Genomic DNA, 15,277 nt, shown 5'->3' with positions numbered 1-15,277 from the left:
CTCCTAGTGTCTCCTCCTTCCATCTCCCTGGGGGCCCTCTTATTGTAGAAGAAAGATGGCACTGGACACAGACTTTGCACAAGTAGATGGTGTGTGCACTCACAGAGAATGCAGAGGCTCCACACTCAGAGTCGAAGAGGAGTAGCGCTGGGCGGGCAGGATGCTTCCAGGCCACGGAGCAGCCCGGTGACATGTGGCCTCGGGCACTATGGTTTACTGTCCTTTGAAACAAATATGTTTATTAATGGATACATTTGTATGTTTAAACATCTATTTTTCTGGGTAAGTCTGGAGAAAAACATACAAAGTAGCAGAACTAAGCCAACATTTCTCCCCTTCCTCCCCCAAGACCAGAATAAATACAGTTTATTGGTAAGGCTGGTCTAAGTCCACGTTAGTTCATTAACTCAAGAGAAGAGCATACAACCGCCACCGCAGGGTGAGACAGTAGTGATCCTGATCCATGGTATGATTGTTGTCCGAGCAATCAACCACCTGTTAACCCCTCATGGAAGCTTCCATATTTTTCTGTAATTTTTGCTTACCTCTGTCTAGCTAAAATAACATCAGCTTGTTCATAAATTGCTGTGCCTTTGTGAATTATTAGTATTATCAGATCCACAATTAGGTTTGTTTGGTTTTTGTTTTGTTTTTTTAAGTAATCTCTTCACCCAACGTGGGGCCCGAACTCACAACCTCAGATTAAGAGCCCCATGCTCTACCGAGCCAGCCTGGTGCCCCCACAGTTAGGTTTTTATTTCTGTCACAGCAAAGTTTGCAGGGACAAACTTTGGTAAAGAGTTCGTTAGGTTCTCCCCATTTCTTCTACTGCCCTTCAGGGCAAAAAATAGGTTTATGTTTCAGAGAACCTTAAATATCTATGGTGCCTTAAAAAAAATCTGTGGTTTCTTATTCCTTAAAGTTGACTGATTCGAAGAAACAGATTTACCTTAGGCACCTTCCTTTTACCCAAAAGATAATGTTTTCAGACTATGGAAACTCGCAGAATGGAACTTCTGAGCCTTTAAAATGTAGCGATCCTTATTATTCTAATAATAATAAGTTGACTTGCTTTTCAAGGAGCTTTGATGTTCAGAGACTCATTCAATTTTGTATAATTCTAGACTAATATTTTAATGTAGTGACTGTTCTTAGTGTCTTTTTTTCTCTGTATAAATCAGCTCTTTCTCATGTGGGGGAAGAGGTTGTGTCCTGAATGTTCCTCCTACAATATGGTATGATACTGATAACAAGCCATGAGGAGTTAGCTTCTCTGTCAGCAAAGGTGTGGGAAACTGAAGAGATGGCTCTTTTGAGAACTCACGAAGAGAGTCAGTCTGTCTCTTAGCAAATATGGAAATGAAACAATAGTGCTGTTCTCTCGTTTCCAAATACCATTTGGAAGGTTGTCTTCAGCTTCTGAAGAAGGAAGGGGTCTGACTGTACAGAGCAGTGCCTCTGTGGGCTTGGCCTCAGTTCTGTTCATCATGGGCCTGCAGAGAGTGTCCCACCTCACTGACCGTGCTGTCTCTCCTGCAGTATGTCACCGTGCAGACCATTTCTGGAACTGGGGCCTTGAGGATTGGAGCCAGTTTTCTGGTGAGTCTGGAAACTCCTTCAGGAAGAAGATGTAAGTCAGTCTGTAAGTTGAGGATGGTGGGGTTTCCTATTGCATGTGTGTTTGCTGACTTCTCTCCACAAAGTTGGAAGAGTTCCTGTTCTCTGATAAATGGAGTTGGGGGTAAGAAAAATGAAAATACTTAGAAGAAATTACAAGGAAGATAGAATGATAATAATAATAAATCTAATTTATTGAGCACCTGTTACTACCAGCTTTTGCTTTAACTCATTTAATTCTTTCACTTACCGCCATTTTACAAATGAAGAAAGTGAGGCCCAGACAGGTCCTTGGCTACGCAGCGAATTTACCTGTCAGAGCTTAGATTCCAACTCACGCAGCCTTGCTGCTGCGTCGTTACTATCTCTCATAAAGATAAGCTGAGTTTCAATAAAGGAAAATGTCTTCCTCAGTAAAATATATCAGCTCTTTCCCCCCCTCTTCCTTCTTCACTTTTCCATTCCCTTTCATCCCATTTTTTAGCAAAGATTCTTTAAGTTCAGCCGAGATGTCTTTCTGCCCAAACCGTCCTGGGGAAATCACACACCAATCTTCAGGGATGCCGGTATGCAGCTGCATGGTTATCGCTACTACGAGCCCAAGACGTGTGGCTTTGACTTCACAGGTGCTGTGGAGGACATTTCGGTGAGTGTGACCTTCAGGTTAAGGGGGCGAAGGAACAAGAAACAAACGTCTTTGTGGAGATGTGATACCTCCCAGCTGGGCCGCAATATCTGACTTAAAATACTGGGGATGAACTAATTCCCAGATCTCAGGTTATCTTTGTTACCGACCCAAAATAGTGAGGCTGTGGCATTTCAGGTAAGTTATCACCTTCAGAGCTGCAAAGTCATCTATCTTTTGGTTGTATCTTTTTAGAAAATGCCACAGCAAAGCGTTCTTCTCCTGCATGCCTGTGCCCACAATCCCACGGGAGTAGACCCCCGTCCTGAGCAGTGGAAGGAAATAGCAACAGTGGTGAAGGTAAGGAGAGTGAGCTGACTGGCGACAGTTTGTGTTCAGTAACTGGCCATAGATGCTTAAACTGGGCAAGGTCTTAACAATGAGAATTAATTACCCTTGAGCCCATATTGTTAAGTTGTCAGGAAAGAGCTGCTTATTTGCGTAATTAGCAGTTTGGGATTGTTTTGTTTTTTAAGATTTTTGTTTAGGGCGCCTGGGTGGCTTAGATGGTTGGGCGTCTGCCTTCGGCTCAGGTCATGATCCCAGAGTCCTGGGATCGAGTCCCACATCGGGCTCCCTGCTTCTTGGGAGCCTGGTTCTCCCTCTGCCTCTGTCTCTCTCTCTCTGTCTCTCATGAGTAAAAATATAAAATCTTAAAAAAAAAAAAAAGATTTTTGTTTGAGGGGGAAGCACACGCACATGCATACAAGTGAGGGGAGAGGCAGAGGAAGGGAAAGAGTCTCAAGCGGACTCTGCTGAGCGCAGAACCCAACACGGGGCTCAATCCCACAACCCCAACATCACAACTAGAGCCAAAATCAAGAGTCAGTCGCTTAACTGACTGAGCTGCCCAGGCGCCCTGCATAATTAGCAGTTCTTAAGTGATGGTACATGAGCAGCTTGAAAATAATTTCTGTTCTTCAGCCTGGATATAGGTCCTTGGTCCTTGGTCCAAGATTCTGAGGAATCTTGGCATTGGCTAGCCTGTACAGTGGGCATCCACTGGCCCCAGGATGTCTCTTATTGGCACCTGGCCAGGATTACTTTTTCGTCCTTTATACACTTTGTCATGTCTCCTGTCCTGGCCTATTTCCTTAGCATGGCCATTATCATTCACAGGGTCAGCTGTCAGAGAAGGCATTAGTCAAAATTTCAAGGGAGCAGGAGCACCTGTCTGACTCAGTAAAGCATGTGACTCATGATCTCAGGGTTAGGAGTTCAAGCCCCACGTTGGAGGTAGAGTTTACTTAAAAAAAAAAAAATTCCAACAGAGGAAAATATTCCTGTTGCCTTGTACCCCCATTTTCACTTCTTTTGATTTCCCTTTCTTTACATTCTATCAAACCTAAGGTGCAAACAATAAAACAGAGGGGAAAAAAAGAGAAAGAGCATTCAGAGAGCACTTTGAAGACAAGATCGTTCTCATGAGTCCTGGGTATGAGACTGCCAGAGTTACATTAGCCCCAGAAAAGACTGATGTTGGTCCTGTGTTGACTGGACCAGAGTAATTACCCAGACTCCTTTGGGCCTGAAAAGAGCTTCTTGTTTGATCAAGCAGCTTTCTGGGAAGATTGAAATTAAGAGTATCTTTTCGGGGCACCTGCGTGGCTCATTCGTTAAGCATCTGCCTTCGGCTCAGGTCATGATCCCAGGGTCCTGGGATCGAGCCCCACATCTGGCTCCCTGCTCCGTGGGAAGCCTGCTTCTCCCTCTCCCACTCCCCCTGCTTGTGTTCCCTCTCTCGTTGTGTCTGTCTCTGTCAAATAAATAAATAAAATCTTTAAAAAAAAAAAAAAGAGTATCTTTTCTTCTTGCGGGACCATATGCACCAAAGTAAAAAAATATATATGATGATGTCTTAACTCAAGGAAAATTAAACCTCTCCAAATTGCCACCAGGGGAGAAAACTGTTGACTCTATGTGAGGCAGACATGGTCCCAATAAGCACAGGCAAGCATGTAGGGCTTCTGGAGAGGGACTGCCTAAAGCTTTCCTCTTCTCTTTTCCTTCCCAGAAAAACAATCTCTTTGCATTCTTTGACATGGCCTACCAAGGCTTTGCCAGTGGTGATGGTAACAAGGATGCCTGGGCTGTACGCCACTTCATCGAACAGGGCATTAATGTTTGCCTCTGCCAATCCTATGCCAAGAACATGGGCTTATACGGTAAGCTAAAGGACCCAGTGCATGATGTGTGTGTGCTAATAAGATTGAAGAAGTTCTGGAAGAGGATGCCACAGAGATACCAATTGGGAGGGTGGGGTGTATGCTGTGTGTGTGTGTGTGTGTGTGTGTGTTACCCAGAGAAAAAAGACAGGTAACATGGATTTTACTGATCTCAGTCACATCTTTCATGTCTCTGAACTCCTCCAACAGGGAAAACTAATGACTGCTTCTCTAAACAAGAAGTGACTGCTCCACAATCCCAAGAAGATGGATATAATAAAAAAAAAAAGACCTTTGAGTCCTCGAACTTCCTGTTTCTAGATTAACCATACTGGTTGTTGAAAGCTTTTAATTTGTAACATATTTTTGTGGCACTTTTTTTTTTTTTAAGATTTTTAATTTATTTATTTGACAGAGACACAGCAAGAGAGGGAACACAAGCAGAGGGAGAGGGGGAGGGAGAAGCAGGCTTCCTGCCAAGCAGGGAGCCCGATGCAGGGCTCAATCCCAGGACCCTGGGATCATGACCTGAGCTGAAGACAGACGCTTAACGACAGCCACCCAGGCACCCCCTTTTGTGGCACTTCTGATGGGAACATAATATCTAGCAAATTGAATCATGATTTGCTTTAGCATGTTAGATTGGAAAACTGGAAGACGAGATCCGTGTGTGTCTTTCCAGGTGAGCGTGTGGGAGCCTTCACTGTGGTCTGCAAAGATGCTGATGAAGCCAAAAGGGTGGAGTCACAGTTGAAGATCTTGATCCGTCCCATGTATTCCAACCCTCCAGTCAATGGGGCCCGGATTGCCTCGACCATCCTAACCAGCCCTGACCTGCGAAAACAATGGTAAAAGCGCATTGCAGCTCCCCAGCCATCTGCCTTTCCCGCCACCGATCTTTCTGAGCTTGTTTATAATCGGCAAGTAGTGACATACAGTATCACCCAGCTTCCATATGTGGAAGGGGAGGAGGGGAGAGAGGAATGTGCATTTTGGTAGCCCTTTCAAATACTTGGAGACGAACATAATTCAGAAATGCAGGGGGTTTTGGGGCGCCTGGGTGGCTCAGTCGTTAAGCGTCTGCCTTCGGCTCAGGTCATGATCCCAGGGTCCTGGGATCGAGCCCCGCATCGGGCTCCCTGCTCAGCGGGAAGCCTGTTTCTCCCTCTCCCACTCCCCCTGCTTGTGTTCCCTTTCTCGCTGTCTCTCTATCTCTGTCAAATAAATAAAAATTTAAAAAAAAAAAAAGAAAAAAAAGAAATGCAGGGGGTTTTTATTCCATTATCTCCAGCTAAGTAAAACCTCCCCTCTCCTCAACTGAGGTTCAAATTGAAGTAACTTACATAGGAAAACTTTTTTAAGAACATCATATTTTTGGTACTTATCCCAATAATAGCTACCACTGAATCACTATTCCTGCTTATTTTTTATTTTTATTAGCCTTACCATCTGAATCTCTTGGCACCTGTGCTCTTAGTGTTACTCAGGCTCTTTGACCATAGTCCACAAAGACAGATATTTTGTATCATGACCCTGAACACACATTATCTATAAACATATATGCAACTGAAACTATTGTCAAAAACTCAATACTTAGGCTTCATGTATTCTCATATTTTCTAAATGTCAGTTGCATCCAACTACCTTGAGTATATGAGCTATTAACGGGTCATGCCGCACAATTTAGAAAACTTGCTCTAGATCAGAGATTGGCAAACTGTTCTATGGGTCAAACCTAGTCTGCCCCCTATTCTTATAAAGTTTTATTGGGACACAGCCACACCCATTTTTGATGAATTATGTTGTGGCTACTTTTGTGCCATACGGCAGATACTAGTAGTTGTGACAGAGAGCAAATGCCCTGCAAAACCTAACACATTTATAATTTAGCCCTTTATAAAAAGTTTGCCATGTTAACTGTACTGGAACTTAAAAAAAAGTTTTTAAATAAAAATTTAAAAATGAAAAGTTTGCCAACCCCTGCTCTATACAGTTCAGAGTTACTAAAAAGCCAAGATGCCCATGAACAATGTGATTTGTCAGACAAGAGTTTATCTTTGTAGCTGGTTAATTGAGAGGCTAGATCCCTGAGTAGCTTCTCAGGGAGAAAAGCTAAATCTGTTGTCTGTTGTTTGCAAGGAACTTTATCTACAGCACCCCCCCAACTTATCACACGACTGCTATTCTTTCTACCTTAAATTACTCCTGTGAAACATTGAAGTAAGTCTAGTTCATGGTAGTTCTTTTTAGTTAAATATATCCATGCAAGGCTTACCAAAAAACTGACTACTTTTTAATTTATAATTTTTCCCGTTATAAAATTAATGTGTAAGTACATTTCAGAAAGTTTGGGAGAGGGGAAAAAATTAACTGTAAATCCAGTCATTATAACCCACCTTTTGTCTTTGTTTACTATTTTCCATCATGGTAACATACTATATACTTTATTCCTATATATGTATGTTGTAGGTCTGGTTTTGTTTTTATCTCTTAGCATTATACTAAGCTTTTTATTTATTTATTTTACTTCCTATTTGTAAGTGGTTTTTTTATATTTCCCAATGGTTACCAAGATATTTTTTTAATGTGTGCACTTCAGTACACCTTTGAAGTCTGTCGTATACAAAGATAGCAGAGGTACTGTGCTAGATGAATGAGGCATTTCTACTGGTGGAGAGTTTATAATCCGGTGAGAAAGGTACCCGTATGACATTGACACAAGAGACAATAAAGGTGGACCAAAGGAAGGGCTGTTGATTCTAGTGGGAAATAAAGGACGGTATAATGAAGACAGCAGCCTGTGAGCTGTGCCTTGAAGAGAGAATGCCTTTCCCCCAAAGAGAATGAAGAGTAAAGGAGAACCGGACAGAGCTGTGCATGAGGACAGGCACAGGGACACGATGTGCCTTCTCTAGGACGTGCTTCGAAAGTCCCAGATAGTTCTTGTGGCCTCGACTCTGAGTGGGAGGAGGTTAGAGAAGGCAGCAAAGCTGGGAAGTTGGAGCAGATGATGAAGCACCTTCACCAATATCTTGAGAAGTCAGAATTTCATTCTATGGGCACCAAAGAGCGCAGAAGGGCTTTGCTGGAGTTGCCCTGGCAACTAGCTGTGGTCATAGCCTCCATGCTTTTAGGACCCCAGCTTGAAAGTAAATGGAGCTGAACAGATGGGACCATAGGAAATTTTTTTTTTTTAAGATTTTATTTATTTATTTGACAGACAGCGAGAGAGTGAACACAAGCAGAGGTGTGGCAAAGGGAGAAGCAGGCTTCCCGGTGAGGAGGGAGCCGATGACGGGGCTCAATCCTAGGACCCTGGGATCATGACCTGAGCCAAAGGCAGACGCTTAACGACTGAGCCACCCAGGTGCCCCGGGACCATAGGAAATTTAAAATCAAATGTCATCCCTAAAGGGGTCAGGAGCTCTAGCTCCAGCCAGGAATCACACTGCTAGTGAAGTGTTGCCAGTTTTTTCCAGAAAGGACAAATCCATGTTTTTATGTGCAAGTGCCCAATTTTAAATGTGTACTTGAGTCAAATAAAAATGACTAATTATGTTTGACTTCTAATTGCCAATTGTGACCCATTGTAACTGTGTATGACATCACAGATGGTTTAAGAACATGAACACATTAGAACAGGCAGGTAAACTATAAGTGTTTTTACATTCGTCTAGTTGGGCAAGAATTTTCCCTAGAGCCATAGGTACAGAATGGGAAGAGGAGAGTCTTTTTTTTTTTTTTTTAAGATTTTATTTATTTATCTGACAGCGAGAGAGGGAACACAAGCAGGGGGAGTGGGAGAGGGAGAAGCAGGCTTCCCGCTGAGCAGGGAGCCCAATGTGGGGCTCAATCCCAGGACTCTGGGATCGTGACCTGAGCCGAAGGCAGACACTTAACGACTGAGCCACCCAGGCGCCCCTGGGAAGAGGAGATTCTAAGGAAGACAATGATTATGTCCAGAATCGAGTGAGTCGTGTATCAGAGGACTGCCTTCAGCCACCAGATAGAACTGACCCTCTCTTCCTGGGGCTTTCAACACAGCACTGTTCTGTTGGTTCTTACATTGTCCTGCCTTATTCCATAGTTCGTGGTTCACAGGTTTGTTCCTAGTGTCAGTTGTAAGATTTAAAGGCAAGGACCATGTCTGAACCCTCCCTTCTCACCTCCTAGCACATGGCTTGGCACATCATAGGTTCCCAATGCACTGTCTTAACTGCAAAAGCAGGAATGTGTATTCCTTCCATGTTAAAAATAAGGTCATAGTTTACTATTTAAAACACAGCTTTTGGGGCGCTTGGGTGGCTCAGTTGGTTAAGTGTCTGCCTTCGGCTCAGGTCATGATCCTGGGCTCCCCGGATTGAGCCCCACTTCGGGGCTCCTTCCCCCACTCATGCTTGCTCTCTCTCCCCCTCTCTCAAATAAAATAAAATATTTTAAAAATAAAACACAACTTTTGCTCCCTGCATAAAGGATGGAGAGCCTTAGACTTCCTAGATTTGAATCATTCATCCATCTTTTTTTTTTAATTTATTCATTTATTTGAGAGAGGGAGAGCATGGGGTCGAGGTAGGGCAGAGGGAGAGGGAGAATCCCAAGTGGTCTCCATGCTGAGCACAGAGCCCGACACAGGGCTCGATCCCACAACCCCAAGATCATGACCTGAGCTGAAATGAAGAATCGGATGCTTAACCAACTGAGCCACCCAGGTGCCCCCTCATCTTTCTTAATAACTCCGTTACGTTAATCATTAGGTGCCTAATCAAAATAGCATTCTGATAGAAAACAATGCTGTAAAATAGCTTTTTACTTCCTGAACCAGTGACAGCATCTGACTTGGGCTAGGACAGAGAATTAAGGCACACTAAGGGAATACTCAAGGAAGGTAAAATTGCTGTGAGCTGCAGCTTATCTGTGGTGCTTGTCCAGAATTGAGCTGCATCCTGGGGGCTGTTTTTCACTGTTTTTTGTTTTACAGGTTGCAGGAAGTAAAAGGCATGGCCGACCGCATCATTAGCATGCGAACTCAGCTGGTCTCCAACCTCAAGAAGGAGGGCTCCTCCCACAACTGGCAGCACATCACTGACCAGATTGGCATGTTCTGTTTCACAGGACTGACACCTGAGCAGGTGAGTGGGCTCCGATTTCTCCTCAGCTGACCAAATGATCAGTCCTCGTAAACTAGAATTCCTCACAGATCCCCTACCTATTCAGACTACCCTTAAACAGTCATTTTGGAGCCCTGTTAGGGAAAGAAAGAGGGTAGCATTCATTTTGTTTTTGTTATTAGTTGTTTCCCTGTCTGTGTCCCCCATGAGGTTGCAAATCGCTGAAAAGCAGAGCGTGTTTTGGTCTTTCTTCAGACTCCTGCTGCTTCTCTGAAGAGATACCAGAACAAGCAGGAGCCTGAATACTGATAGGAGACATAAGCTGAGCTGTTCCACAGCTGGATTCTGGATCTGTTTTTTTCTACAAATGCTGGATCTAAGATTTGTTTTCACCTATTCACACCTCAGAATTCCTCATCCGACTTTAAGATGGTTTTTATCCTTCTCTCTATGCTAGCCCACCAAATTCTGGGAATAGAGTTTAAGCGAGAAAGTAGAGTTTCTGTTATTTTCCTGTTTTACCGCCTGGACTGGTCAAATCCCCCTGCCTAGAACACGTTCCTGTACTCCCCTCTCTGCAGGTTGAGAGGCTGACCAAGGAGTTCTCCATCTACATGACAAAGGATGGCCGCATCTCTGTGGCAGGGGTCACCTCTGGCAACGTGGGCTACCTTGCCCATGCCATTCACCAGGTCACCAAGTAATTTCCCTGGTGAGAGGAACCAGAGACAACCTTCCTGCCTATGGCCCCTGCTGTTGTGAGATTCACACGGAGAGAGAAGGAGGGTGGATGGTGGCAAGCAGGTCCTTTCTTTCAACCACAGTATGTAACACTCAACCACTGAATGTGTTTCATAGAAAAGAACATGTAGTGAAATAGGGCAGAGGCATCTGTGGCAGGTGTCTGAAACTGTGGCTCAAAACCAAACTCCTGCTCATCCTTTAACCTCAGCTATTCCAAAAGAGTTTACATGTACAAAAAAGACATAGCCCCAAAACCCTGTCGATCACGCCATTGCAATATTTCAGAAGCTTTAACTGCAGCACCTTATGGTGTTGGGGCATTTCTAGATCCAGCGTGAGAACAGCACCTGCAAGAGGTGTTGTGGGAAGAGCTCGTTGTAACATGCACAGGCAGCCTTGTGTTTTGTCCTCCCACGATCAAGCAAGCTTATCAACAGACCTCGTTACAGAAATCATGTTTCGTGAAAACCAGCAAGTCTGCTGCCACTGCAGTGAGGAAAATAAAAAGATGCTGTTTCTGTCTTAAGGAAAAAAAAAGGTTCTTCTTTTCAATACTTTCAGGCATTTTAATGTTCCTCTCTTTTCCCTTATCATTGCTGTTCTTTTCCTTAGGCACAGAGATCTATAACTAGCCTACATTTTCATCCTGTGCTACTGCTTGATTGACCACCTGCCCCATGCTCTAGGCTTTCCTTATTTAAAGAACCAAGAAGATAATTTCCTGCTCCTCCCGTACCCTCACCTTTCTCATCAGAGAATAGCAGAGAGTAGGTAACGGCACTTGAGTTCAGCATCGTCTTCAGTGATTGATTGTCTGCTGTCGGGATGTCGCCTCTGCCCGGTTGGACCCGTTCATTCAGTCCGGTTGTGCGGTCTCTCATCTCACACCATGAGCAGGCGATGCAGGGCAGAACCAGGCAAGCGGACCTCTGCGCTTCGGTTTTAACCTCTGTGTGCTGCCAGCTGGGCTCAGGCTTCACCCTTTGGAAAGATAGCCACCATCTGCTCCAATCATGTAGACTTCTTGGCTGCCTGGTTTCTCTGTTAAAATAAAGTTGCCGTAGACCCCACCACTGTCTACTATGTTATGTTCTTCTTTAATGGGAGGAAAGGGTAGGAGTGGCCGTATGTCCCAGAAGCCTGCAGGCCTGTTCAACTGCCCATAAGCCAGTAGGCGTGTGAGCTGTTCCGAATGTAAACAAAAGCCACGTCTTCGTCTTTGTCTTGCCATTCGGCTTGTCCAGTCCAGCAATGTTGAAAATGTGGGTATAATCCTTTGGACTCTGGTGGACAAGTGGAATACCTCTAAGGAAACTGTAGCTAAAGCAGGGATGAAGAAGCGGAGGGGCAGTTACGGCTTGAGGTGTCTACAGGAGCCAAGTAGGTAATAGAAGCAAACAGTGAATGTAAAGTAAAAAAGGGATTTGAAATAGATCATGACTGGTGAGCAGCCTTCATCCTCAGTGTTGAGTGGTAGGGAAGTGACAGCACCAAAAGAAAGTTTAGGGTTGCAAGTTCTTAAGTTGTGGTTTTTTTGGTTTTTATGATTTTATTTATTAGGGAGGAGTGGCAGACAGAGGGAGAAGCAGGCTCCCCACTGAGCAGGGAGCCCGATGCGGGGCTCAGTCCCAGGACCCAGAGATCATGACCTGAGCTGAAGGCAGACGCTTAACCAACTGAGCCATGCAGGTGCCCCAGGTCTTAAGTTTTTTTAAATAAAATGGAAATCCTGGTTTTTATGGGAGGTCTGTTGATGCTTAAAAGTTGGCAACTAATTCAGTTTTAAAATTATTTGCAAGCAAGATGCGAACAGTAGTTTGCCAGTGTGCAACATTTAACACGAAGTCATGTGCTGTCAGCAGACATCTAGCAGGGGCATCTGCTTAGCATCAGTGCTCCCAAGGTTATTCTGGCCCCTTGGGCTTAGTGCTAGGAACGATTCAAGATGGGCCGGCTTCTGACCAGACAGACAGTGGAACAGGACTCAGGCCCAGAGCCCATCCACAGTGTTTTAACACTTCGGGGGAAAGAAGAAACTGAGCTCTTGTTTCTCTTAGCTCCCTGAGGGACACGGTGCACAGGGTGGGGGGCGGGGGAGGTGGTCATTCCTGACCCTTGGTTCTTCTGTGTTCCTGTTGCCAATGGAAATACCAAGGTGGTAAAAGGAAGTGAATGGACCAGATCACTGGGTGTCTTTGGAAATATCTTAAAAGGAAAAGCAATAAATAATATCAACTGATCCATAAAGGGACTGACTGCTAAGTCTCCTTGTCTGGAGCCGAAAGGTTGAAAGTTGGCTGCCAAGAACTCAACCAAAAAAGGAACTTAACCATCCTGCTGACTTGTTATTTTTAAACACATGTATTACCAGCACACCCTGGACTAAGTCCCATTCCTCACTGAAAACAGAGCTGGTGGGTGTGAACCTGATGCTTCTCTCCACTGTTCAGACTGTTAGCTTCACCCTTTCCTAGTTTCTTAGTCAAGCTCTAACATGTTAACGTTCTTGCCCATGATGGAGGAAGTGGTTTGCCTACTCGGAAGAGTCACACCTTTGTTCTGTTATAATTTAAGGTATAATAGTTCCCAAATCTGGATTGATTTTTTTAAGATTTATTTATTTATTTGACAGAGTGAGAGAGAGTGCAGAAGCAGGCAAAGCGGCAGGCAGAGGGACAGGGAGAAGCAGACTTCCCACTGAGCAGGGAGTCTGACGTGGGACTCAATCCCAGGACCCTGGGATCATGACCCGAACCGAAGGCAGACACTTAAACCGACTGAGCCACCCAGGCATCCCTCCTTGAAAAAAAAAATTTTTTTTTTTAAGATTTTATTCACTTATTTATTTGAGAGAGCCAGCGCACATGAGAGGGGGGAGGGTCAGAGGGAGAAGCAGACTCCCTGCTGAGCAGGAAGCCCGATGCGGGACTTGATCCCGGGACTCCAGGATCATGACCTGAGCCCAAGGCAGTTGCTTAACCAACTGAGCCACCCAGGCGCCTGAAAAAAAATTTTTAAGCTCTTTCCTTCTAGGCTTGGGAATTTGGGGGAGTTTTTTGATTTTTGTTTTTCATTTTGGGGGCTTTCAGAAATTACTAGTTTACTTTTTTTAAAAAAGATTTTATTTATTTAGGGCGCCTGGGTGGCTCAGTTGGTTAAGCGACTGCCTTCGGCTCAGGTCATGATCCTGGAGTCCCGGGATCGAGTCCTGCATCGGGGTCCCTGCTCAGCAGGGAGTCTGCTTCTCCCTCTGACCCTCTTCCCTCTCGTGCTCTCTGTCTCTCATTCTCTCTCTCTCAAATAAATAAATAAAATCTTTAAAAAAAAAAGATTTTATTTATTTGTCAGAGAGAAAGCACAAGCAGGGGGAGTGGCAGGCAGAGTGAGAAGCAAGTTCCCCACTGAGCAGGGAGCCTGATGCCGGACTCAGATCCCAGGACCCTGAGATCATGACCTGAGCTGAAGGCGGAGGCTTAACCAACTGAGAGACCCAGGCGTCCCACTAGTTTACCTTTATATCCAGTAACTGAAAAACCAACTTTTTCTAAACAACAATCTTATTAAAAAATGTTGACATTAGTACTGCAAATCACATATCTGATAAGGGATTTGTATACAGAATATATAAAGAACCGGTACAAATCAGTAATAAAAAGACAACCCGCTTAATGCTTAATAACTGGAAAAGGGGTCTGAATAGACATTTCTCCAGAAAAGACATACTAATGGCCAATAAGCACATGAAAAGCTAACAGCAGGGAAATGCAAATCAAAACCACAATGAGAATCCTTTCATACCCACTAGAATGGGTATAAGGAAAAAGAAGATACTCAGGGTTATCAAGGATATGGAGAAATTGGGAACTCATACACTGCTCATAGGAATGTAAAATGGTGCAGCTGTTTTGGAAAGTAGTCTGGCAGTTCCTCAAAAGTTTAAACAGTTAGCGTCTGCCTTCAACTCAGGTCATGATCCCAGAGTCCTGGGATCAAGTCCCACATCAGGCTCCCTGCTCCGCGGGGAGACTGCTTCTCCCTCTGCCTCTCTCTCTCTCTCTTTCTCTCTCTCATGAATAAATAAATAAAATCTTAAAAAAAAAAGTTTAGGGTGCCTGGGTGGCTCAGTTGGTTAGGCGACTGCCTTTGGCTCAGGTCATGATCCTGGAGTCCCGGGATCGAGTCCCGGCATCAGGCTCCCTGCTCAGCGGGGAGTCAGCTTCTCCCTCTGACCCTCTTCCCTCTTGTGCTCTCTATCTCTCATTCTCTCTCTCTCAGAGAGAGAGAAATTTATTTATCTAATAAATATTTATTTATTTGATAAATAAATAAAATCTTTAAAAAAAAAGTTTAAACAGTTGCCATTTGACTCAGCAGTTCCACTATGTAAGTACTAAGGATAAATGAAAACATGCGTCCATACAAAGACGTATGTGAGTGTTTATAGCACTGTTATTCACAATAGCCAAAAACTGGAAACAACACAAATGTCCAGTCAACTGGTGAAATGAATAAACAAAATAGGGAATAGCCCAACAACGGCATATTAACCAGCAATAAATATGCTCCAACGTGGATGAACCTTGAAAAGAGTAGAAGGCAAAATATTATATGTGATGAGAAGGTCACATAATATCTGTCTGAGGTGGATGTTCTTGTGACACAAAATCATATATGATTCTATTTTTATGAAATGTCAAGAATGGGCAACTCCATAGAAACAGTAGATTAGTAGTTTCCAGGGGCTTAGAGAAAGGAGTGGAGACTCAAGGTTACGGAGTTTTAGGAAGAATGACAGCAGTGTTCTGAAATTAGGCAGGCTGCAAAACTCTGAATATACTAAAAACCACTATACTGGACACTTTAAAAGGGGGAATTTGGGGGCAAATTCCTGGGTGGCTGAGTCGGTTAAGTATACAACTCTTGATTTTGGCTCAGGTCATGATCTCAGGGTCTTAGGA

General features: G+C 44.1%; 1 protein-coding gene across 1 annotated transcript in view; it reads left to right on the top strand.

Annotated features, from left to right (window-relative positions):
- Positions 1 to 11,389, top strand: part of GOT2 (glutamic-oxaloacetic transaminase 2) — a 28,105-nt gene extending 16,716 nt beyond the window's left edge. Inside the window, exons 4-10 of the mRNA XM_028095021.2 lie at positions 1,540 to 1,599; positions 2,102 to 2,263; positions 2,498 to 2,602; positions 4,317 to 4,467; positions 5,150 to 5,315; positions 9,446 to 9,596; positions 10,157 to 11,389. Of these exons, the coding sequence (XP_027950822.1) occupies positions 1,540 to 1,599; positions 2,102 to 2,263; positions 2,498 to 2,602; positions 4,317 to 4,467; positions 5,150 to 5,315; positions 9,446 to 9,596; positions 10,157 to 10,279 (918 nt within the window). The 3' untranslated portion in view covers positions 10,280 to 11,389. The remainder of the gene's footprint in view (positions 1 to 1,539; positions 1,600 to 2,101; positions 2,264 to 2,497; positions 2,603 to 4,316; positions 4,468 to 5,149; positions 5,316 to 9,445; positions 9,597 to 10,156) is intronic.
- Positions 11,390 to 15,277: the final 3,888 nt, after the last annotated feature.

This window comes from Eumetopias jubatus, unplaced genomic scaffold, assembly GCF_037043125.1.
Source record: "Eumetopias jubatus isolate StellerSeaLion01/CBP00866 unplaced genomic scaffold, mEumJub1_p1.0 scaffold_10, whole genome shotgun sequence".
Taxonomy (NCBI): Eukaryota; Metazoa; Chordata; class Mammalia; order Carnivora; family Otariidae; genus Eumetopias; species Eumetopias jubatus.
The sequence above is the reverse complement of the archived record's forward strand: the minus strand, read 5'-3'. Positions and strand labels throughout refer to the sequence as shown.